Consider the following 14681-nt stretch of genomic DNA (forward strand, 5'->3'; position numbering starts at 1 on the left):
TCCATCCATCCATCCACCCACCTCTTCTTCATCCATCCATGCATCCAATTCTCCACCCACCCATCCACCCACCTCTCCTCCACCCACCCACCCCTTTCTTCCCCTCCTCCAAGCACACCTCCCTCCTTCCATTCATCTCTTCGCTCCTCCATCCCTCCACCTCTCCATCCATTTCTCCCTCCCTCCACCCCCCACCTCTCCACCCCCCGGTCCGTCCACCCCTCCCTCCTCCCCACCTTCCTCCCCTCCATCCCCCCGTCCCCCCGCCGCCCCCGCCCCACGGCAGCACCGGGAAAGGTTGGCGGCGTGGGGCTATTTCGGGGACCGTCTCCCTGGCAACGGCTGCCACCACCGTCTGTGGTGGCTTTTCCATAGGTGCTAAAATATTCCACGCTTCTTATTAAAGACGGTGCCGGTGGAGACGGGCGGGGGTGGCGAGTGTGAGCCACCCCGCTGCCGGGGCCGCTGGGCCCGGGCTGGCCGGGGCGCGGCACCGGTGGCGAGGTCCTCGGGGGGACATCCCCACGTCCGTCCCCGTGGCCAGGCCGTGGTGGCCGCGCCGCGTGTTGGTTGCAGATGCTCACCCAGGTGGAGGGACCCACCATGGCAGCGTGTTTCTCCCCAGAGAGGCCACGGTGAGGTTTTGGGGCGAGCCGAGGGGCTGCGGGGGTGCGTGAGGCCCCTCTTGGGGCGCATCCGCCGCGGTGACAGCAGGAGGCAGTGGGGCAGCCCTGGGAAGAGCCGCGGCCCTTGCGGTGACGGACGCCGACCCCTTGGGTAGGTCCCCTTGGGGACGGGGGGAGCGGCCGGCCCCGCGCGGCCCAGCGGAGCGGAGCTGGCTGGCTGCAGGGTGCTGGCTGCGCTCCCCGCTCGCAGCTGCGGATCGGCGCCGAGAGGTGCTAAAAATACCCTCTGCTCCTCTCCCGGTGCCGCTCTTCCAGGTACGGCACTCACAGATGCCGGCGGGGGGGGGCCGGCGGTGCCCCACGTGCCAGGGGTGATTTTGGGAGGGGGGTCACGGCCTCCAAAGGAGACGCCGGAGCAGCGGGGTTTGGTCTTTTCCGTCCCCTCCAGGTGTTGTTCCAGCAGGGATTTGGAGCTGGACAGCGAGCTGAGGCCTCCCAGCCCCAGCTCCTGTCCCTCATCCTCCTGTTTGTCCCCAGCCTGTGACCTCTCGGAAGCCCCTGAGGTGCTGCAGGCAGCAGAGACCCCCGGGGAGCTCCCTGGCAGAGATCCCCCAAGCCGAACGCTCGGCACCCTCTGGGGACTCGGGTCCCCGCTCAGAGCGAAGTCCCAGCCCGGCACCGGGGCTCCGGGTGGAGAAATCCCCCCGTCCATGGGGACGGCAGCCCCTGGCCGCGGCCTGGCGGCGGGGCTCGGGGCTTTCCTCCCCGGGGGGCACCCGCCGTGCCCGCCGTCCCCTTCCCGCTGCCGATGGTTGCGCTGTCGTCTCCCCCATGGCAGCTCCGCAGCGCGTATCCATGGCTCTGAGATCACACGCGAGGATGGGCTAAAGTAGCGGAAAGCTGTTGGATCCTACCACGGAGTTACTGACTTCTTAGCTACAGCCTGCATAGCAATCAGAGAGGGGGAGAGGGAGCCAGGGAAAGGGAGCAGCGTGGAGCGGGGAGGACGGGGGGAACGGGAGAGGCGGCGCGGAAATTTTGGGGGAGAGGGGCAGGGGAGCAGCAGAGGCGCAGGGGGAGAAAAGAAGGGCAGGAGGGGAAGGGGCAGGAGGGGGCAGAGCAGAACTCGTCGCCGAGCTGCGAGCGCACCAGAGCTCGTGGGATGGACGCTCCCGAGGGCAAAGCACGCTGAGGAGAGGCAGAGGCAGGAGGAGAGGAGCAGGGCACGGCGAGCGAGGGGCTCCTCGGGAAAGGAACCAGCCCGAAGGCGAGAGGGGGCTGAAGAGAAACCTGCCGGGTTCCTCCGTCCAGGCGAGCTGAGGCGTTTCGTGGTGAGATGGAGGCACCGGCTGCTCTCCCCGTCCTCTGATGCTGGCTCCCCACGGCTCGAGCAGGCGGCCCCCGGCGGGATGCGGGTAAGAGACGGCGCTGGGGAGCGCGGCTCCCGGTGCCGGCACGAGAAGGGGAAGGTTTTTCCTGCGAAAACGCTGCCTCGTTTCATCCGCGCTAGCTCTGAGGAACGGCTATAAATATAACTTAGTGAGATATGCGTGGCTTCATGCGAGTGTGCCAGTGAATAACAAAGTTGCCTGTGTGCACGGCAGATGTAAATACCGCTAACGAAGCGTGCCGGGGCAGAGGGCACGAGCGCGCACCTCTTCGTCAGCCTCCCCAACTTTCCTCCTCTCACCTCGCCGCCTGCACCTCCCTCGCTTTGCAGGTAACTCGGTCGTGTTTCCAGCTCCCGCTGTTTGCTTAGCTCCTGCTTGCCTCGGGCTGGCTCCTGCTCGCCTTTTATTTCTCCTGCTCCGTGGGCCAGCCTGCCCCATCGCATCCGTCCGCGTGCGCCGGTCCAGGCTCCATCCCTCAGCCTGGAGAAGTACGACCCTGGAAACGTGTTCTGCAAAAAATGGGGTGCAGATGGGGTTGAAGCAGACGTGTGGGCTCTCCACCTGTGCACGGAGCTGTTTGGGCTCCGGACCCGACCCTCCAAGCTTTTACAGTTCCATCTTGGCTGATCTTGCCGGGGGTGGTCCAAGATCTCCCAGACAAGCCTCGTGCAAAGGGTCTTCTGGATGCAGGTTTGGGGTGAAGAAGCTCAGGAAGCCGTGAGCAAAATGCCAGAGAAACCCCACAGGTGTGGGGCCGGCGGGCAGGTTTGTGTGCCACGGGCAGGTCACCAGGTGCCACCTTCAGACCCCGATGTCCCCCCTCCTCTAGGAGCTTGCTATCTCCTGTCTCCACCACCCAGCCCTGGCTTCCTCCATGGCAAAGCTCTGGGGCCTCTGCCTTCTCCCATTCCTTCCTTCCCCCATTTCTCCCCTCCGTGGTTGCTCACGGTCTCGGATGCATGGAGGAGGTGATGGGCATGAGGATGGCCCTACAGATGGCTCCATCGGGTTGGGGTCACCAGGAGCCTGGAGGGGACGGGGAGGTGCGCAGGGAGCTTGGCTCAACGAGGACTTGGGGACGTGCCGTCGGAAGCGATGCCTGAGTCACCCCAGCACGTGGCCACCCCTGTTTGTGGCTGCCGACAACAATAATAATTCTGAGGGTAGCTGGGATTTGGGCTTTGAGAGGGAAACGGGAGCCTGGTGGGGCTGGCGAGGGACGGCAACGGACAGGATGAACGGGAGAGGGTTGGGCTCCCGCTTCCCCTGCCGCAGCCTGCCCCGTCTCCCTCTGTTCCCCTCCCTGGCTGGTGGTGGCTGGGGAAGGCAGGGTCCCCCCGGCCATTTGGCTGCTGGGGACCACGGCGCTCACCCACCACGTCCCCGGGGGCCGTGGGGACAGTGGCGGGACGGGGGGGACGTGGTGACGGCCACCTGCCCCTGGCTGACATCAGCGCCGATGCCGGCGCGGGGCGCTTAATTGCAATCCGCCGTCAGCCAGCTCCCACTTTCCTGGGTCGCTGCGTTATCGCATCGGGTCCGTTGCGTTACCGCACCGGGCTCGCTTAACCCGACGGCGGCCGGGGATCGATGGATGGCCGCGTGTCTCCGCGATCGATCCCCTGCTCACAAACGCTCCGTGCGCGTGGTGTGGGTCGCGCAGGATCCCAGCGGCGCTGTGCTTTGACGAGGGGTGTCGAGGGCACTGGTTTTGCTCCCCGACCCCGCAGTTTTTGCCTGCTTTTGGCAGAGATGCCGGTCCCCCCGCCGGCCGGGGGTCCTCCTTGCCCGCCCCACCCGTGCCAGCACCCCTGCCGTGGCGGAGGGCCTGCCCCAGCCGTCCGTCCCGCTGCTTTATTTCTATGGCAACATTTCTCCCGAAAAGCTCCAGCGGGAGCCTGGCGCCGTGTGAAAACGAGGGAGGCGGCACCCCCCACGCCGTCCCCTGCCAAAAAACACCGAGAAAAGACCCCGGCCCCTCTCCCCGGCCAGCCCCGATGCAACGAGCATCCCGCGCCCGTGCGGCGTCCCCTCCGCCCTGCTGCTGCCTGCCGTCCGCTGCCTGTTCCCTGCCTTCATCCCCTCTTCTTCCTCCCCTGCTTCCCTCTCGGCTAGGTCTCCCTTTTGGGGAGCTGTCCCCTCCTATGCACTTTGCCAGAGCCTCTGTGCCTCGCCTCCTTCCCACCGCAACGCGCACGGCTTCTCGCCCTCTCCGTCCCTCCCGGCCTGCATCACCCCTTGCACAGAGAGAGGGGGGGCTGAGGGAAAGGGGAATTGTGGAAAAATAAAAGAAAAAGGGGCTTCAGTAGGTACTTCAAGGCAGAGTGGGGGAAAGCAGCGCCGCGGCCACGCGGGCGCCGGGAGGCCGCGGGGATGCCAGAGGCTGGCGGTGGCACTGAGGACGGGCTGGGGAAAGCCCGGCGGTGTTGTGGGGACACAGGGACACGGCGAGGACCCGTGACAAGGGGGTCGGGAGCCCTGCGGCTAGGAGGAGAGCGAGTGCCCATCCCTGGCGCCTCCTGTTTGAGCCAGGGCTGGATGTAAGAGCAGGGTTTGCCCCTGCGGGGAGGTGACAGGCTCTGTGTGCTTTTCCGTGCTCTCCCGGCCCTCGTTCGAGGGACAGGGGACAGGGGACGAGTGCCATGGGTGGGAGCAGCGTGGTGGCGGGCGGGCAGGCGTGGGCGCGGGCAGGGGCCAGGGGAGGGGATGCTGCAACCTCTGCTGCTGGCTGTGTCATGCCGGGGACCTTTGCGCCTAGCCCATTTTTATCTGTGTTTTCTCCCTTTCTCTCCCTCTTTCTGCTCTCCCCCTCCCGTCGGTATGTGGGCTGATCACTGCTCAAACTTTTAATTCAGATGGTAATTGGAATAATAATACGGGCAGAATCCTTCTGGCTCTGTTGCTGCAGCTGGCTTCGGAGAGCTATGAATAGCTCTGAGTCACACACTGAGATGGTTTAACTTCAAATCATTTTGTTTTGTTTTCATATTACCCATGCCCAGGCTCCAGGGCTTCGCAGGGGGGAAAAATCCCCTCTCTCACTCCACCCCAAAACACAACCCGGGCACAGGCACGTCCACAGAACCCTCCTGGGGAGAGCAGGTCGCGCCGAGGAGCCGGTCAGCTCGCCGTGCCTCGCGGGGCAGATGGGGACTGCTGGCACCAACTTGATCTATTTATAATTATTGAAGGAAAAGGCAGCAGTGTGTATATAAAAATGGCATGGCGCTGCTTCCAGCTTCCTCCCCTCACCTGCCCTACGCCACTTGCCTCTTGCTCTCCCACACGGCAGCCACGCTAAGGAGGAGTGGGGCCAAGGAGGACTCGCAGAGCCCACGCGGCGCATCCCGGGCACCCCGCTGCCCCCCGAGCACTGCCGTTGACCCCTGTGAGGGTTCGGGAGGACCGGGAGCTCCCCGGCTGGAGCCGCAAAGGGGACAGAGAGGAAAAAATGGAAGCGGCCACGGGTCTGCTGGGCTCTGCCCAAGGCCGGGGTCCCCATCCCTGAAGGGAGCAGCAGGTGAAGGGGAGGAAAGGTACGAGGCAGCGGCCACCGTCGGAGAGGCAGTGACCACAGACGGGAAGGAAGCATTTGCCAGACGGCTCCAGATAAAGCAAAGCGTAAAAATACCATGGGATTTTTCCATCGCCGTCGTTGTTCGCAGCGTGCGTCCTGGAGCGCCAGATACGGCTGTTATAAAAAGAGAAGTGGGGGAGTGCTTCGGCGTGGACTTGTCTGTTCTGCTTCACGAGGCTGCTCCGCCGCGGAGCTGAGGGAAGATTGACAAATATGAGCCACTCCGGCAGGGGATGGAGGGAACCTGGGACGAGCGAGGCACCGCACCAGGAGCACGGGATCAAGCGATGGAGGCGTCGTCTTGGTGCCATGCGTGCTGCCGGTGTTGTCAGCCTCCAGATCCCTCAGAAAGGGGCAGTGACGGGCACCGAGGACCAAGGTGGCGTGCTCAGGGCCTGGCGCAATGGCTTGTGCCAATAAAGCGAAGAGCATGGCACGGCCGTGGTGCTCCCAGCATCACCAGGTGGATGGCCCAGGAGATGGGGAGCGGCTGGGAAGGAGGGCAGGCTGCAGGGAGGGACGGGACCGGTCTGCTGGCCCTGCGCTCCCACCCGCCTGGCTGCAGGGGCTGCCACTGACCCCACGCTGTGCCCACTGCGGGGGTCCCCACAATCACCACCAACCAACCCCCCAGTTTGTCCCATCTCCATCTGGGTCCCTGGAGGCAGGACCAGCTCCCTGGGCACGTCGCCATGGGATGGGGATTTGCACCTCTGCCCTCGGCCAGGCTTTCCTCCTCTCATCTGTACAACCAGCACCGTCCACGTGAGGCCATGAATGTCACCCCCCTTTTGCTGGGGCTCCCTCGAGCTCACTCCCACTTCATCCCACTCATGTTTTAGGTCTCGGGGGAGGAATGGGACCCCTCAGTGCCCCCTTGGCGTGGGCAGTGGGGAGGATGCTGATGAGCACAGGGAGTGAGCTGGTGGCACGACCCCTGACTTGGGGAGCCCATTGCGCAGGCAGGGCCGTGTCGCCCGCACGGGTGCGTGGGGCTGGGAGCGGTGAGCGGGTTTCTTTCCGTCCGTCTCCTGGCTCGTGCGGCTGCGAGGCTGTGGCGGCCGGCAGTACGAGCGGTCCCTCTGCCAGCTGGCAGCAGGGGACGGAGCGGGGCGGCAGCAGCGCAGCGCGGACCCGTCTGCGGCCAGCCCGCGGGGCCGATGCCCTGCCCAAAGCACTGCTGCCGCTCGGCTGCCGGCAGCCACGCTCGGCTCCTCCTGCCTCGCAGGAGGCAGCGAGGGCAGCCTCGGTGTCCCCAGCCGCCCACCGGTGACCGAGGTAGGTGCCCCGCGGGATGCTCGAGGGGCTGTCCGGAGGGGACGGCTGCGGTGTCCCCGCACAGCGGGCTGAGGCCGTCGGCGGGGTGGACTTTACGTGGCTCGGCGATTGCCAGGTTGCTGACGGAATGAAGCAGGTGCCTGTCTTTATTAAAGCCCCATTTGTGCTCTGTCCCTGCCCTCCATCCTCTCCCCGCATCAGCCTCTGCGCCCCCGACTGCGGCTTTGCGCGGCACGCTCCTGCTTTGCCAGCCCTGTCCCCTTCCCCTGCCTGGTGCCAGCGCTGGCAGCACCGCGCCAGCAGCCTGCTCTTGCTGCCAGAGATGTCTCCATCCCCGCGCTGCCTGCCCAGGGCCACCGAGCCCTCTCCCTGTGCACCGCAAGAGGTTTCAGGTCGCTTTGCCAGCTCCTCTCCACCCTCCAACAGCATCCCCGGGCTGGGTGGGCTCTGCGGGACCCCGATACCAAAAAGCACTGGTTCAGTTCCCGGTTTCCTCGCTTCTTCATCGTGACATCACAGCGGGCAGGGAAGCCGCACGGTGACATCACAGACCGGGGTGGTTCCTGTGCCCCCCCTAGCAAAGACAGAGATGCTTGGTCCTCCCCTCCCTGCCGCCTCCACTGCCCACCCGAACACCCTGCTGGTTTGAATGGAGGGGCCTCGGTGACCGCCCGGTCCCCCAGCAGTGTCACCGAGGCTGCAGAGGTTGGCACCGGGCAGGTGCCACCTGCCTGCGGGACCGGGGCTCAGGGCAGTTCGGATCCCCCCGTTCCCTGCAGCCCGGAAAATGTCGCGGCCGCTTGGCATCTCCGGGGCGATGGAGAGGGCCTGCCCGGAGCCTCAAGACCTGGAAGATGATGATGATGATGACGACGACGAGGACAACGACGATTACAGGTACGCCTTCCACTCGATGCATCCTCCGCCCCAGTGCAAGAGCCGCGACAGCTCTGGTGACAGTCAGCTGGAGGATCCGGGCGGGCCCGTCCCCGTGCCGTTCCCCTTAAAGCCCAGACACTCCTGCGTGGTGAAAGAAGGCGAGAAAAACAGAATGTACGCCAAGAGGCTGGCCAGGCACGTGCTGGAGCTCGAGGAGGACGCTCGGGACTTTCAGGAGCCATTTTACAAAGAGACGGAAGCGTCTGGCAGCTTGTCGGAGGAGGAGGACGACAGCTGGAGCAGGACCTACCACCTCCCCATGCACCGGAGGCCGCACGTGCCCCACGCTGCCAGCTCGTCTCCGCGCAGCCCCTACGACTCGTTCCAGCACGGCACCAGCAAGCACCTGGGGACGGAGGCGTTCGCTCTGTGGGCCCACGCCAGCGACCCGCACCTCACCTACCCGGAGCACGGCAGGGCAGCAGAGCCCCACATGCAGCAGGAGGAGGCCGTCGGGGACAGGGAGCTCCCCTCCCTGCAGCTGACCTACAAAGTGCTCCGGGACGAGAACAACGTGCTCAGGAGGATGGTCAGGAGCATGCAGAGCTCCTTGGAGAGCCAGGCGCGCACGGTGCGCAGCCTGGAGAGGCGGCTGAAGGCCAGCCTGGTCAAAGAGGAGAGAGAGGCCCAAGGGCTGCAGACCCTCGTCCAGCAGGCCGAGAGGAGCCTCCAGCTCATGACCCAGCGGGCTCTGGAGGCGGAAAGCAACGTGGAGAAGCTGAAGCAGGAGATGATCGTTCTCCAGGGGGAGCTGGAGACCTCCAAGGTGGAGAACGAAAACCTGAGAGCCGGCCAGACCACGGACCTGGGGGCGGTGAAGCACAACATAGACTTTGCCTTGCAGAGCCTCCACAAGATAATATCGGGAGCGAACTTGTCCATCAGACAGCTGGTCTCTGGGGCAGAGTCGCTGAACTTTGTTGCTGAGCTCCTTAAGTCTACAGGCAAAATTTCAGATGTTGAAGAAGAGAAAGACCTATGAACGAAACGCTGAGGGGGTCCCGCGGGGGAGCGTACAGACAGAGGCCACGGGTGTGTCCCCCAGCCTACACTAAAGATGTTTGCTCTCATGTGCTGGGCTGTGTGTGTTCATCTTGGTAGCCTTTATTCTTCACAGAAATGCTTTCCTTGTGGTTAATTATGAATGATGGGTACTGCCGTAGCTGTTTTGGCACAGTGGAGCCAGAAGCAAGCACTCATGTGCCCAGCAGCAGGGGACGTGGTTCTCCTTAGCACATCCCCTCGCTTAGCTGAACAGGGGATGGGCACAGCCCTTGTACCTACGTTTCATCCCTTCCCTTTGCCCCTTCTTGGTGAGCTGGGGCAGGTAAGGAGCGGAGGTCTGGGTGCTGCTGCACACAGCTTCAGAGGGCAGATGTTCCTCGGGTCCTCCTTCCTCTTTGTGTGGAGCCAGCAGTTCTCCGGGCCCTGAAATACGAAGTCTCTTTGAACATGTGCACCTATTTCTGTGGCCAGGGAAAGCAGAGGCTGGGGAGGATGTGGTGGAGAGGAGCATCCCTGAATCACCCACCTTTGCCACCTGCTGAAAAATGAAGGCAGGACCTTACTGTCCAAACTCACCATGTAATCACCAAAGACATGGCTTAGCTTTATCCTTTTGGGGCCACCTGTGGGCACAAAGTGACCTTTCTTCATCACCTAGTCATCCCTCAAGATTTCCGAACAACTTCTGTTACTGGCCCCAGTTTCTGCTGTAGATTATCCAGCTGCACACCAGAATTTTCCATGTCTGGCCAAAGGGACCCTTCTTAAACAGCTGGATGCCCTAGGGTGGTGAAGGGTGGGTGCTGGCAGAGTTCAGCACCGTGTTTTTTTCCTGGTGGGAATTTTGCGGAGCAAAAATTCACTTTTCCCTCTACGTGGTAAGTGGTGAACTACAAGGCTGCTGCGGTCTCGTGGTCCCCTAGTGTCCCTGCTCTGAACAGCCCAGGTCGTGTTGCCACAGGCCTTCAGCTGCCTCAGTAACCTTGGCCTCTGGGGAAGGGACTGCTGATTAACCTTCATCACAGACGTGACAGCGGCAGTGCCTGCACATCAAGGGAGATGTCTGGAGCTCCTTACTGGCTGCCATCCAGTCTGTGTTCCTAAATCAGGAAAGGTGGCGGTCACCCTTAACCTCACAACGCCCCGCTCTTCCAACAAGCGCTAAACATTGGGTTTCACCCAGAAATCCTTGGATTTGACTGAAATACGGCAACCACTGGTTGCTCACCGGTGAGGCTGGGAGGATCGAACTGGCTGGCCGTGTCTGCGCTGCGTGCTCTGCGCCGGCCGCTGTAATCCAAAGGTTACAGTGCAGGATTAGCATGGGTGTACAAAGCCCTTCCTAATCGGTGAGTCATTACCCCCTCGCTGCGTTTCACTTCCCAGCAGCTCTGGGCAGGCGGTATAGGTCTGCTCTCGAGTCTTCAGTCTCCCAGTCCTTCAGTTCAGGGAGGACCGGGTCAGGACATAACATCCGCTGGACGTCCTCCGCACGGCGTGCGCGGTCTGTCGCAAGGTCTGTTTGCTCTAACCGGCTCCTGCTTGGCTACCCCTAAGCTCTTCCTTTGCATCACTTCTCCTTTTTGGCTCTACCTCTTGCTTTTCTTCCCATCTTTAAAATGGTGGTGGGGGGGGAGATGTTCTGCACTCCCTGGAATTAAATGCCCCCTGGGTCAGGCTGGGCTGACGGAGATCCCTGAGGACCGCCGCGTGTGTCCGTGCTTTGTTAGTCCTTGTGTGCAGGGTATTTAGACTGGCTGAGCTCTCGCCCTCGTGTAAGCTATGATATTAATATATTGGCTCAGGGCAGGGGCCCTGCAAGCTGCTCAACTGTCGTGTCCTTGGTCTGGAGAGCGATGACCAGCCTGCCAGCACCTCTACCTGGGCTGGGGGCTGCGGGCCGTGGGTGAACCAGGTCTGCATCCATCGGCCCTTCACCTGCCGGAGCAGAGCTGTGGTGTGGTGTCCCCCTGGCACTGCCAGGCCCCTCTGGGAGCTGCGTGCCCTCCACCCACCCAGCATGGGTGCTTTCTGGGGGGGGGGGGGGGGGGCTTTGACGGGGTTTTGCTCTGTCCTTCTCCGTAAGGCACAGGCCCAGGAGCAATGGCGATGACAGCATGGGCCTCAGCTGGCCAGAGGTGAAACCTAGAGCCGCTCGGTCCCGCGTGAGTGCCGCTGCATGAGATCCCACGCTCCTCCAGCTCCCCTGGCCCCCGACACCCGATGATACAGCGAGCCATGGGCAGCGTCCGAGTCAACCGGTGAGTAGCCCTCATCTCAAGGACTGTTGCTGCACCAGGTGGTCCGGGCAGTCTCATCAGTTCCCTCAGTCTCTACCGTCAGCCCATCTCTCGTTATATCTTTCTCAAAATACCTGCCGGGGGCTTTCCCACTCCAAGTTATGGCTCCTTTCTCTGGCTCCAACCTGAAACGCGCCATATGTGGGGGGAGATCTTGGCTCTCAGCAGGGTTGGCTGCTGCAGAGGAGAAGCAAAGTACCAATGCAGTGCTGGACACTTGCCCTGGCCCAGAAATTGCCAATTTCAGCAGGACTGCAGAAGCCCCGTGTCCCCTTTCCAATGAGATGAGGATGGCAGATGGTGCTGGAGCTGTTAGGCTGCCCTGAAGAAAACACCCCATTAAAGCACGGAGCACTTGGCACCAAGGTGACGGTGGCCGTGCTGGAGGAATCCAGCAAACCTGTCAATGTGACAGGGTGGGAGGGAGGCACTGCCAGCCCAAGCGGTCGTGGGAGGCCATGGTGACGAGGGCAGAGTGGTCTCGGTGGGTCTGTGCGCTCGGGGAGAGGCAGCTTAATCTCCTCAGTGCTCAGAGCATCTTCTGCCATCACATCTTTAAGGAGCATCTGCGACTTCAGACCCAGCCTCACATAAGCACTCAGAAGCTGCCTTCTCCTGGCAGCGAGGAGAGGTGCAACAGTGCCATCCATGACAGAGGGGAGCAGGGAGGACAAAAGCTCCCCAGAGAGGGGAGTTTCTCCCAGGGAAACTGCCAGTGCTTTGGTTGTTGATCTCCAAATTACACCTTTGGCTTCGGATGCGGGATGCTGGGAGCCACGTTCGTTGCTGTGGCAACTGAATTGTCCTGAGCGCAGGAAGTGTATAAACATTGTCACCAACGCACAATGGAGTCGGTGAGGAGAGCAGAGGAGAAAATAGAAACGCCCAGCCTTATATAACTCCAGGGCCAACATCTTGCTCTTCACGAATCTCTCTGCCTGTCCCTTCTCTTCCAGGTACAGCATCGTCTCGACCGAAGAGGATGGACACAAGGTCTCTGCGCTGGGCAGCATGAACGGGCACAGCCGGAACGGGAAGGGCCATGCCCCCAGGCGGAAGCACCGCAACCGCTTCGTGAAGAAGAACGGCCAGTGCAACGTCTACTTTGCCAACCTGAGCAACAAGTCTCAGCGCTACATGGCCGACATCTTCACGACCTGCGTGGACACGCGCTGGCGGTACATGCTTATGATCTTCTCTGCCGCCTTCCTGGTCTCCTGGCTCTTCTTCGGCTTCCTCTTCTGGTGCATCGCTTTCTTCCACGGCGACCTCAACGCACCGGCGGTGGGAGGCGGCCCCTCTCTCCTCAAGCCCTGCATCATGCACGTGAACAGCTTCCTGGGGGCTTTTCTTTTCTCAGTGGAGACACAGACAACCATTGGGTACGGCTTCCGCTGCGTGACTGAGGAGTGCCCGCTGGCCATCATGGCAGTCGTGGTCCAGTCCATTGTGGGCTGTGTTATTGACTCCTTCATGATTGGCACCATCATGGCCAAGATGGCCAGGCCCAAGAAGCGGGCCCAGACTCTCCTCTTCAGTCACCACGCGGTCATCTCCGTGCGGGATGGCAAACTGTGCCTCATGTGGCGAGTGGGCAACCTGAGGAGGAGCCACATTGTGGAGGCCCACGTCCGAGCCCAGCTCATCAAGCCCTACATGACAGAGGAAGGGGAGTACCTACCCTTGGACCAGCGGGACCTCAATGTAGGCTATGATGTGGGCCTCGATCGTATATTTTTGGTCTCGCCCATTATTATTGTTCATGAGATCGATGAGGAGAGCCCACTCTATGGGATTGGCAAGGAGGAGCTGGAGACGGAGAACTTTGAGATTGTTGTTATCCTGGAGGGGATGGTGGAAGCCACGGCCATGACCACGCAGGCACGAAGCTCTTACCTCGCGAGTGAAATTCTCTGGGGTCACCGTTTTGAACCAGTCGTGTTTGAGGAGAAGAACCACTACAAAGTGGATTATTCGCGCTTTCACAAGACCTATGAGGTAGCTGGCACACCATGCTGCTCGGCCCGGGAGCTGCAAGAAAGCAAGATGACTATCCTACCTTCTCCTCCACCTCCCAGTGCCTTCTGCTATGAGAACGAGCTGGCTCTTGTCAGTCAAGACGAAGATGAAGATGATGATGAAGTGGGTGTGGCATTAGGTGGCAGCACCAAGGAAGAGGGAGGCGTCATCCAGATGATGGATTTTGGAAGCCACCTGGACCTGGAGCGGCTCCAGGCAACTCTGCCCCTAGATACAATCTCGTACCGCAGGGAGTCAGCCATCTAACTCCTCCAACCTCCCCGTGCTACACCCGTTGCCCACCATCTCCTCCTTTGTTCTGCACCCGTACGTAGCCGGATAAGTCCCTTGCCCACCAAAAAAAACCACCCTCCCGTGACCACCTCTCAGCACCTGAGTACATCAAGGCCTGGAGCTGCTCTGATATACTCCCTATCCCTCGAAGTTATACCGCCTGGAAGAGGAGTGAGGATACACGATCCTTCCAGGGTGTGCAGCTTATGCGAGGACCCGTTGCCTGCCCGGAGACAGCAGAGGAGCACGCCTGGTTTCTCATCTCTGGAGAGGCGACAGGAGTCCGTGCCCTCAACGGGCAGGCTGGGACCCCCAAAATTGTTTCTGCGGCTGAGACAATGGCAGACTTTCTGGCCCCTCCCAACGTGGGCAGGCCCCGTGGTTATCAAGAGTCACGACTGTCACGAGGAGAGGAGTGGTGATACCTAAGCCCTGACCAGATGAGGACGGACAGGAGAGTTTAGGACTCCTGGAGGGAATGGGGAAGGCTCTGGAGGGAGGGGTTTGCTTGCATGTTTATTGCTTGTTGCACATGACTTTCTTTGTACATAAAACAGATGAAGAACCGAAATCCATATTCTTCCACTGTAAACGCCAAGCTAGGAGAGAAGGACACTGCACGTAGCCCGCTCTGCACTCTCCTCGGCTTTTGGCGCCCGTCACCTCCAGAAGCAGCTCGGCTCCACGGACTCAGACCCAGCTCTCCCGGTCCTCCCGAAACACGCGTCCTGCTTCTCCCCCGAGACGCCTGGCAGGGGAGGCAGGGCCCTGTGCTTGCACGCCCGGACTGCTCCCGGCACGGCACGGCCGGGACGGCAGACAAGTGACCTGACTGGACAGCAGAACCTCTCCTTGCTCCTTCCACCTCCTCCGTTCTTCTCCCTGCTGCCATCAGCTGTAAAACTGAATTTGTAACTATTTATTTTTAATAAAGTCTAATATCCCAGGGGGAGGTTTGGAAGCGAAGGAGAGACCCCAAGGCTGCAGCCCGGTGTAGAGACTGATGAGTGCTGGTGTTTGCTGTCTGTATGGCACCGGTGCCTCGAGGCTCCCTTGTTCTGGGCCTCTCTGGGAAAGACCTGCCATAAGAGGCTCAAAGAGTGTGCCTGGGGCTAGGATATGTTGCATACACAATGTGTGGGGGGAGGGATGCATTTGCATTAAATTTTCCAATAGGATGGGTCAAACATTCCTGCCTGCTTTGGAGATAACAGGAGTTTTGCCCAAGAAAGGCCCAGGGGTGTGCTTGATG

General features: G+C 61.5%; 2 protein-coding genes across 3 annotated transcripts; both read left to right on the top strand.

The window, feature by feature from the left end:
- The first annotated feature begins 981 nt into the window (after positions 1–981).
- KCNJ4 (potassium inwardly rectifying channel subfamily J member 4) lies at positions 982–14421 on the top strand. Of its 2 annotated transcripts, XM_035347966.1 has the most exons (4): positions 982–2041; positions 2231–2346; positions 10903–11077; positions 12073–14421. In XM_035347966.1, exons 3-4 carry the CDS (start codon positions 11040–11042, stop codon positions 13400–13402), a joined length of 1368 nt encoding a protein of 455 aa, XP_035203857.1. In that variant the 5' UTR covers positions 982–2041; positions 2231–2346; positions 10903–11039; the 3' UTR covers positions 13403–14421. The 2 variants fall into 2 exon arrangements, with proteins under 2 accessions (XP_035203857.1, XP_035203853.1); XM_035347962.1 differs by lacking the exon at positions 2231–2346.
- Positions 4711–8984, top strand: LOC118179007 (endosome-associated-trafficking regulator 1-like). Its single transcript, XM_035347982.1, has one exon. It carries the CDS (start codon positions 7660–7662, stop codon positions 8791–8793), a length of 1134 nt encoding a protein of 377 aa, XP_035203873.1. The 5' UTR covers positions 4711–7659; the 3' UTR covers positions 8794–8984.
- Positions 14422–14681: the final 260 nt, after the last annotated feature.

Source organism: Oxyura jamaicensis, chromosome 1, assembly GCF_011077185.1.
Source record: "Oxyura jamaicensis isolate SHBP4307 breed ruddy duck chromosome 1, BPBGC_Ojam_1.0, whole genome shotgun sequence".
Lineage (NCBI taxonomy): Eukaryota > Metazoa > Chordata > Aves > Anseriformes > Anatidae > Oxyura > Oxyura jamaicensis.